Source organism: Myodes glareolus, chromosome 3, assembly GCF_982192425.1.
Source record: "Myodes glareolus chromosome 3, mMyoGla1.1, whole genome shotgun sequence".
NCBI lineage: Eukaryota > Metazoa > Chordata > Mammalia > Rodentia > Cricetidae > Myodes > Myodes glareolus.
This window is the reverse complement of record NC_142028.1, coordinates 74769724-74778343: the sequence shown is the minus strand read 5'-3', so window position 1 is coordinate 74778343 and position 8620 is coordinate 74769724. Positions and strand designations below refer to the sequence as shown.

Genomic DNA, 8620 nt, shown 5'->3' with positions numbered 1-8620 from the left:
TTGGCCAGTCAGCTTCATTATTAAACCAATCACAGTGACATATATTCATACAATGTGATGGAATATTCCACAACCATAATCCACAGAGATTATTGAGGTTTTGGTGCTGTACCTTAGTGTAGCCTGTTAACCAAAAAAAGACACCTTGGTTTCCAGGTGGTTTATATACATACTAAGTACTATGATGGTCCAGATATAAGCTACTTCAGAAATAAAAACACTGTCTGTTTCTTTTAATATTGAGTGCTCTAACTCCTGTTTCTCCTAGATCCTGGTTCACAAGTCCATCCTACCACTCACCATCACCTTGAGAAATGCCCTCTTAATGTCTTTGTTTCTCAGACTGTAGACCACAGGGTTAAGCAAGGCAGTGAAGGTATTATAAAAGAGTGAAATCTGCTTGTCTTGTTCAGGGGAGAAGTTGGAATTGGGTCTCATGTAGATGTAAGAAGCTGGACCATAGAAGAGTGTGACCACAGTCAGGTGTGAGGCACAGGTAGAGAAGGCCTTGAAACGAGCTTGGCTGGACTTGATCTTCATAATCGCCATGGCAATATAAATATAGGAGGCCACTATGAGGGAAATTGGCGTAACAGCCACAAAAACACTCAAGACCTGGTCCACCATCTCAATGAGGTGGGTATCCATGCAAGCCAGGCTACGCACTGCAGGACCTTCACAAAAGTAGTGGTTGACCTTGTTGGGCCCACAGTATGGCAGACTCATGGTGAAAAAAGTATGTAACAAAGAAGAGAAGAAACCACAAACAAAAGACCCACTTGCCAGTCGTATGCACATTTCCCAGTTGAGGATGACAGTATAATGCAGAGGGTGGCAAATGGCCACATATCTGTCATACGCCATGACAACAAAGAAGGTGCTCTCAGTTAAAGCCAGGGCACTAAACACATACATCTGTATCCAGCAGCCAGCAAAGGTGATGGTCTGAGATTTAGCAAGAAGGTGCACCAACATCTGGGGTATGGTGGTGGTGATGTAGCCCATATCCAACATGGCAAGTATGCAGAGGAAGAAATACATGGGAGTGTGCAGATGTGTGTCCAGGCAGATCAGCAGGATGATGAGCCCATTGCCCATGACTGAGCTCAGGTAGATGAGAAGGAACACAATGAAGAGGATACTATTACTTGTGGCGTCACTGGAGAAGCCAAGCAGGATAAACTCAGAAATCCAACTTTTGTTCTGCCCTGGAATCATCCACATGATGGGTCCTGTAAGACAATCCCATTCATATATGTGTCACCTGACACTTGCCAGCTGTAGAGACAGAATGACGAGATACAGGTAGATAAGATGGCTCAAAGTTTAAGAGCACTGACTACTGTTCCAGAAATTGTATATCTCAGAATTATGTGATTTCCTTTCCAGGGGACCTGCTTCCCTTTTTTGACCTTCACGGGAAAGACATACATGTGGTACACAAATATGAATGTATACAAATACCCATACACATAAAATAAAAATATTAGTTTTTAATGAAAAAAGAAATACTGAGGTGTTGGTTCTGAGCACACTGTTCAGTTTCTGTGCATCTTCTCAATGCCTCAGTTTCTTCATTGGTCAAATAGGCTGATGAAATTCCTGCCTCCGGATTATGATAAACATCTAACACATTCACAGAACTCCTGACAATGCCATGTAACATATGATATATTGTATGCAGTCTCACACTCTCATACTGGAAATGCAGAGATAGGGAATCCCCAGAATAAGTCAACTGGGTACACTAGATGAAGTGATGACCACTGGGTTCAACTGAAAGACCCTCTCTCAAGGAATAAGGTGAAGGCAGCTGAGGAAGGAGTCCATGTCAGTCTACTAACACACACACACACACACACACACACACACACACATACACCACATATACATGCAAACAGGAGAGTAAAAAAAATAGATGAAGACAACAAAATTAACTTCAGTCAGACACAGGCACACACACACATGTAGTCCTATGAGAAATGACAGAAGGTCATGTGTGCAGTGCACTGGAGAAACTGTAGTCTTCCCAGTGAATGCTAATGGATCGTGTGGATCTGTGAGAAGATAAGTTATTTTTTTCTTTTTTACTCAACTCCCTCTGCATAAAAACAATTAATTCCAAGTGTGCTATGCGTTTGAATGGTAAATCTATAGCAACCAAATTTGTTTTTCACTTTCATTTTTTGAGACAGGGTTGCTCTGTGTAACAACTCCAGTTGTCCTGGAAGTCAAATTGCAGACAAGACTGGCTTCAAACTGCCTGCCTCTGCTTCTTGAGTGCTGGAAATACAAGCAGGCTGCATCACCATCTGGTTGCAACTAGATTCTCAACATCAAGCCTCATAAATCTATTTATACTCTCATAATAAGCAAAAGTGAGAGTTCTTCAAGACAAGAAGAACTTTCCTCTTACACTACCACCTCCTGCCCCTAAACCGGGTTGGATAAATCATGCATTCTTGTTCATTGGCCGGTTACAATCTGAGGAATCCTAGAGGGATCTGCTGCTAATTTTGAAACCAAACAACATGGACAAAACTTGCTTCTCCTATTAACTGAGTCCCAACACAACTAAGAAAGGAGTATCTCTGTTAAGATTATAGCTGTATGGATAGTTTCCTAACCTTTGTAATAACAAGAACAAGTAACACTTATTTAATAACTTGTATGTCCCAGCCATTGTTCCCCTAAATTTAGCTCAACATCACAATTCACTGAAGGAAGTATTCTCACCTGTGTTACCTGTGTGTTACAGGTGAACACTTAAGTACTGGAGATGGCATCTTGTTCCAGATTACAAGACATGGGGGAAGTGTGACTTTACGTGGTGTATTGTTAGAGCCTGGTTTCTCTGCTTCTAGCACATAGGCTCTGAATTGGAAGGTGAGGAAGGCAAAGTTTTCACATTGTCTATCAAGTTGAATTTATTGAGACTCAGAACAGGACAGAGTACTCCTAGGACAGAGCTGTACAGCTAGCCATAGACCAGCTCTCCTGAGATTTCTCCTCCTGTCTGAATGTGGGAGGGCCTGGGATATAATGAATGTAGCAGGATCCAAGGAAAGAGGATTTTAGGTGTGACTTCAATGGCACGGGGACACTATTTAGTAATTCACAGCCTGTTATAGTTTCCCAGTCCAGTGGTCACTGACTTTGCCTACAGTGACACATCAGGGGTGCTGGTCCAAGTCTGTGAGCCCAACATCACAGACAAAGACATCAGAATTGAGTACCAAGCCAGAAAAAGCTCCACAGTACAGCCCCAACCTAGGAAGCAAACATCTGGAAGGTTGAGGATGAGGAGTCCAAGGAAATTCTCAATTATATAGTGAGTATGAGGCCAAATGAGGCTAGAGCAAACTCACAGTCCCCACTAAAGGAAAAACCAAAATGAAATCATGATTGCTCTGCTCACAAAGTGCATCGAGCTCTGACCCTGTGAGTGGGAAGACTCCTTCAAAGACATTGACCACCACTGCTCTCTCAGGGACATGACTTTCTGCTTCACTTGGGATCTTTGATCACAAGATTCCATATTGTTTGTGTGTCAACACGATTATAAACAGAAAAACTCTGTAAATATTTATGACATTAATAAATGAAGAAAGAAGAAAAGGGAAGTAAAGACACAACGTTGAGAAGAGAGGAAAGAAGAGAGGAATGAGGGAAGAGGTCAGGGCAGTTAGATATGTATGGGCAGGGGACAATCTCTAGACCCACTTGCCTGAACCCATCCACAGGCCAAACACCAGTTACCTTCTCACCACTTCTAAAACACTGAGTGTTTCTTACTCCTATGAGGAAGCCCCATAAAGCAGCTGAGTCCAGAGAACTGGGATTCTAGGTAGCTCAATCTCCAGAGAAACTCCAAGGTGCTGTTTGAGGGAAGGAATCTCTTGCTTCTTATGCAAGTAGACCAGCCCTGACGTCTGAAGATGGTGACTATAAAATCCTGATTAACAAAGGCAAGGTCAGACATCTTCAGCTCTTCCCAGGGGGACCAGATGCTGAGGTTTTATGACACTGTCTCCTCTCTGAACCTCCCCAGAGGAGCTAGGGAAGGACCATTTCTGTTCCCACTAGGGATGCTAAGATGATTCCTGAATACTGTCAACAAGAGAACTACAGGGAGACCCTTGGGGGAAAGGCAGGCAGACAACCCACAGAAGGAGGAGTGGTGACCTGTTCCTTTTTTTACACTTATTGGGGAATAACAGTAGCTCAAAGAGGAGAGAGGTGGGACGTGATCACCTGATAGACAGGTCAAGGGTTTAAGTTCTCATTCTGACTCCTCTTTGACTGCCCAAACCCTGAGCCCTGACACTCAATGAGAACACATTAGAGTCACACTCCTCTTCCTTCCTCAACTACCTTGGGGCAATCGAAGTCCTTCGTTCTCTGCTGTGTAATATCTGAGCAAGTTATCTGTTATGGAATAGTCTTTCTGTACACTATGAAGATGTGTCATTCAAATTAGTTTAATAAAAAACTGAATGGCTAAGAACTAGGCATATTTTTTGGGGCAGAGGGGATATTGGGAAGAAGAAGGGCAGAGATGTTGAGAAACGGAGAACAAGCAAGACATGTAAGAGGACAGGTAACAGTAATGAGCATTGTGGCAGCACATAGATGAAAAGATACAGGTTAAGTTATCAGAGCTAGTTAGAAGAAAGCCTAAGTTACTGGCCAAGCTTTCATAATTAATAATGTCTTCGTGTCATGATTGGGGAGCTGGCTGGATGGACAGAAAAACATTTGCAATAGTTACGCATCCACTGTGCCTAATGAAGAGTCAGCAACAAGGGGGCCTGGAGGGTGGTTATGAGCAGAAGTGGCTTTGCTGCTCTTTCAGAACACCCAGTTTGGTTCCTGGCACCTAACATGGCAGCTCACAACCATCTATGTCTCCAGCTCTAGAGAATCTGATGCCCTCTTCTGATATCCCCAGGGACAAGGAAAGCATGTGCTGTATGTATGTATGTATGTATGTATGTATGCATATATGCATATATATGTATGCAAAATGCTCAAACACATAAACATACTAGTCAACCATAATATAGTAACGTATGAGTCAGCAGTGACATCCCCATGACAGTGGAGTGAGAGAACTCTCCAAGGAGCTCATGACTCTTGGATTCAAGTAAAAACTTGTATTCAAATGCATCCAACTTTGGAGCATGTTCTCTTGAACTTTCTGTCATTCTGCCTTCATTTTATCTTCTGTTGAAGTCCAATTGTCACCTCTTCCTTTCTAGGCTAGCGAGAGGAATAAAATGTGATGATGTCAGCACCCTACAGCACCCCATTGGTGAACCTCATATTTTCATCCCTACCTTCTGACTGTGTCTTGGTTTCCTAAGAATTCAGGAGAAAGCTGGATGATAATGCCATTCTGTTGAGAGTGATGATTGAAAAGGGATTAGAATTCCTGTGAACTGCTTTTTAAACACAGGCAATATTTGAAGTTAATTATGAAATAACAATTAAATAAATCATATTTGGAACAAAGACGGTGTGCCTGGGAATGCGTTCAGCTATATATAGTACCTGTGTAAATAGAATGCTTGGGGCTAGAGTTTGAATCATAGCATTAAAAAAAGTAAAGGCAACAACATCTCTGAACTCTGGACATCTTGAGGAGCAAGTCCGTTTTCCTGTGTTCCGTGTTCTAGAAACTGTTTAGTGTGGTGCCTTTGATGGTTGAAACACTGTATAATAAATGACATGTAATCTCAACTGTTGTTCAGTGGCATGTGTTGCAACCATGACATTGACCAGGATGGGTGCATTTACACCTTAAAAATTGGCAAACAGCACTGATCAGAAGCATGTTGACCCCTGCAGTGCTGTTCTTAGCCTTGTTCCACAACAACTCTAACCCCAACTCTAGTCACTCCTGTTGTTGATCCTCATCATCTCTGAGAGGAAATTGAGTCCAGAAGAGATTCTTCCAGGTTCAGAGTGAAGCAGACAAAACCCATCAAGTTTCACATATAGAAACAGCCACCCTGGCTCTGTTGGGTTTAGTTTTGGTTATTTTATTATAGATTTATTGGCTGGACCCCAAGAGAGAGAAGCCAATGTGGGTACATGCTTGTGTGTGTGTGTGTGTGTATGTGTACATATCCTTTGAGCTAGACATCAATATCAGCAACATGTTAGAAAAGCAGTCTCATTATAGAAACTTGCAAGCAGAGGCTGCTCGTTCATTACCTAGCCTCCAAGACCTGAATAATCGCACAGAAACTACATTAATTACAACGCTATTTGGTGGATGACTCAGGCATAGCTCTAGCTAGCTCTTACATCTTAAATTAACCCATTTCTACTACTTTGTATTTTACCACAAGGCTCGTGGTTTGTTACCTCTTGCTTCTTGGGCAGCTCCATGGTGTCTGCTTCCTTAGGCAGTTACATGGCATCTCTCTAACTTCACTTATTCTCTTTATATATCTCTGTTTGGATTTTCTGACTGACTTTACACTCTTAAACAATTGACCAAAACAGCTTTATTCATTAACCAATAAAAGCAACACATACACAGAAGGACATCCCACATCAGTTGGAAAAAGTGAAAAAGATCAAATCCTACAGAAGGTATATTTGAGATCTTTCAAAGAAAAAGACAAAGGTGATTTTAAAAAAATGGGGTTGGGGGAATATTACAAATTTCTGAGTGAGGACACAAAAGGGTATGCAGACATATCCAAGCCTCATGGCTGCCACAGGAACGGTACACTTGGTTTTTTAAGGATTGCAGTCCCAAGAGATTGTCAAACACCATCCTACCTGCCCATTGCACAGATAAATGAATAGTGACACAGAAGACATGAGCAATTTGACAAAGGTCACCCAACTTGTGAATGGTAGAATTAACTCTAGGGCTTGGACACTTTCCTCTTGAGTGAGGCTGAATCTGCCATGCCTTTGAAATGCTTAATGTGAGAGTTCAAGCTAATTGCTCTACCTCTGCTCTAACCAAAATGTTCCTGCTGCTCAGAGCTGGGCCTACTCTTCAATAATCATGGGATTACTCCAAGAGGTCAGCATGAAGGTAAAATCAAACTCTAGAAATTCTATTCTGCACTAAGAGAACCCAAAGGTCTAAAGGAGAAGATAGTGATACTAGAGAAAGTTGAAGGCAGCAGGTCTCATAAGCAGGGACTCCTTAATTGGCCCCCAAATGACAATGCCTCATTAATGGACCATATGAGAATTGGCTCATTTGGTGAGATGAGTATTTCAAAAGATTTTTGGTTTTGTATCTGGAGAAGGATGTGAAGATGACCATAACAAGCACTAAGAGAATGGACAGGAGTAGGAACAGACAGGTATCTGCAGAGAATGCCATCTCATCCACTTAATTGTTCATATCCTTTCTGATGTGGTATTTCCCTCTGTATGCTGTGATTACCACTGATAAATAAAGTACCTGCTTTGGGTCTATAGCAGGGCTATAGGGGAACAGAGCTAGGTGGGGAAAACTAAGCTGGATGCTGGGAGAATGAAGGTGGAGTCAGAGAGAAGCCATGTAGTCACCAGAGATGGATGCCGGAAATTTACCTACTAAGTCACAGCCATGTGGCAATACACAGATTAATAGAAATGGGTTAAATTACTATGTAAGAGTTAGTCAGTAAGAAGCTAGAGCTAATGGGCCAAGAAGTGTTTTAGATAATATAGTTTCTGTGTGATTATTTTGGGGCTGAGTGGCTGGGAACCAACAAGCAGCCTCTTTCCAACAAATTGGAATCCACTTAAAAACCTGAGAGAGCTTGAAAAGAAATTCTAGACACAAAAATACAGAGTTCAGCACAGCTTCTTGCTGTTTGTTGGTGTCATGCTACAGCTCCTTTAAGAAAGGTTTTCCTTACTCAGCGGTAGAAAAAAAAAGCCCTGCCATTTTAAAATGCCAGCTTCCTGGCTGTGGGCCATGCTGCTTGCATGAACTCTGACTCTTTTGGGAAAATGAACATTTGAATAGGGTTTGTGAGCAAAGTACTATGGCTTGCTTGGTGGCAACATTGACCAGCTGTGTGCCTAGATATGGAACACTGTGCCTGGGTCCTGGAGACGGAGGTGGTGAGCAGCTCTGCCATGCTGGACTGGGCAGAGCAAGCAGGCACTGCCTTATTTCCCCTAGTAATACCACAGCTTAAATTTTTAAGAAAGACTTAGCATTTTAAGAGGTGCTCCTGGACAGTAAGAATTACAGATAAACAATAGGATAGATTCATACATAAAAGACCTTAAAACAAGTCATATTGTTGGATAACTGTATGTAGGCTTGGGAGAGAGATGAAAAAGAGTATAGAGAGTTGGAAAAGAAGTAAATCCTTCAACAAAACAAAACAAAGTCTTTAAAGAGACAGAGTACAGACAGTCATAGATTAAGGTAGTAAAGATAATTAAGTAAATATTAAAAAAGTAATAGTGTAAAAACAAGCCACATAAAGACGGATTATGTATGTTATTGTATCTTCTTTGAATTTTTTGACTGTAAAGGAGTTAAGTACAGAGAGACATTTCATTGTATGGGCTGCTAAGCTAAACAAGCATGTATATTATAAAGGTATCTTGACTTTAGAATTTGAGTCTAAGGATATGTTGCTTT

At 41.6% G+C, this 8620-nt stretch overlaps 1 protein-coding gene across 1 annotated transcript; it reads right to left on the bottom strand.

Annotated features, from left to right (window-relative positions):
- Positions 1-276: 276 nt before the first annotated feature.
- LOC125410818 (olfactory receptor 2A12-like) lies at positions 277-1224 on the bottom strand. The gene has a single exon (XM_048450561.3). The coding sequence runs from the start codon at positions 1222-1224 to the stop codon at positions 277-279; it is 948 nt and encodes a 315-aa protein (XP_048306518.3).
- Positions 1225-8620: the final 7396 nt, after the last annotated feature.

What these genes read in the sequence shown, in the direction of transcription:
- LOC125410818 (XM_048450561.3), bottom strand. Translation starts at nt 1,224, where the DNA reads ATGTGGATGATTCCAGGGCAGAACAAAAGTTGGATTTCTGAGTTTATC.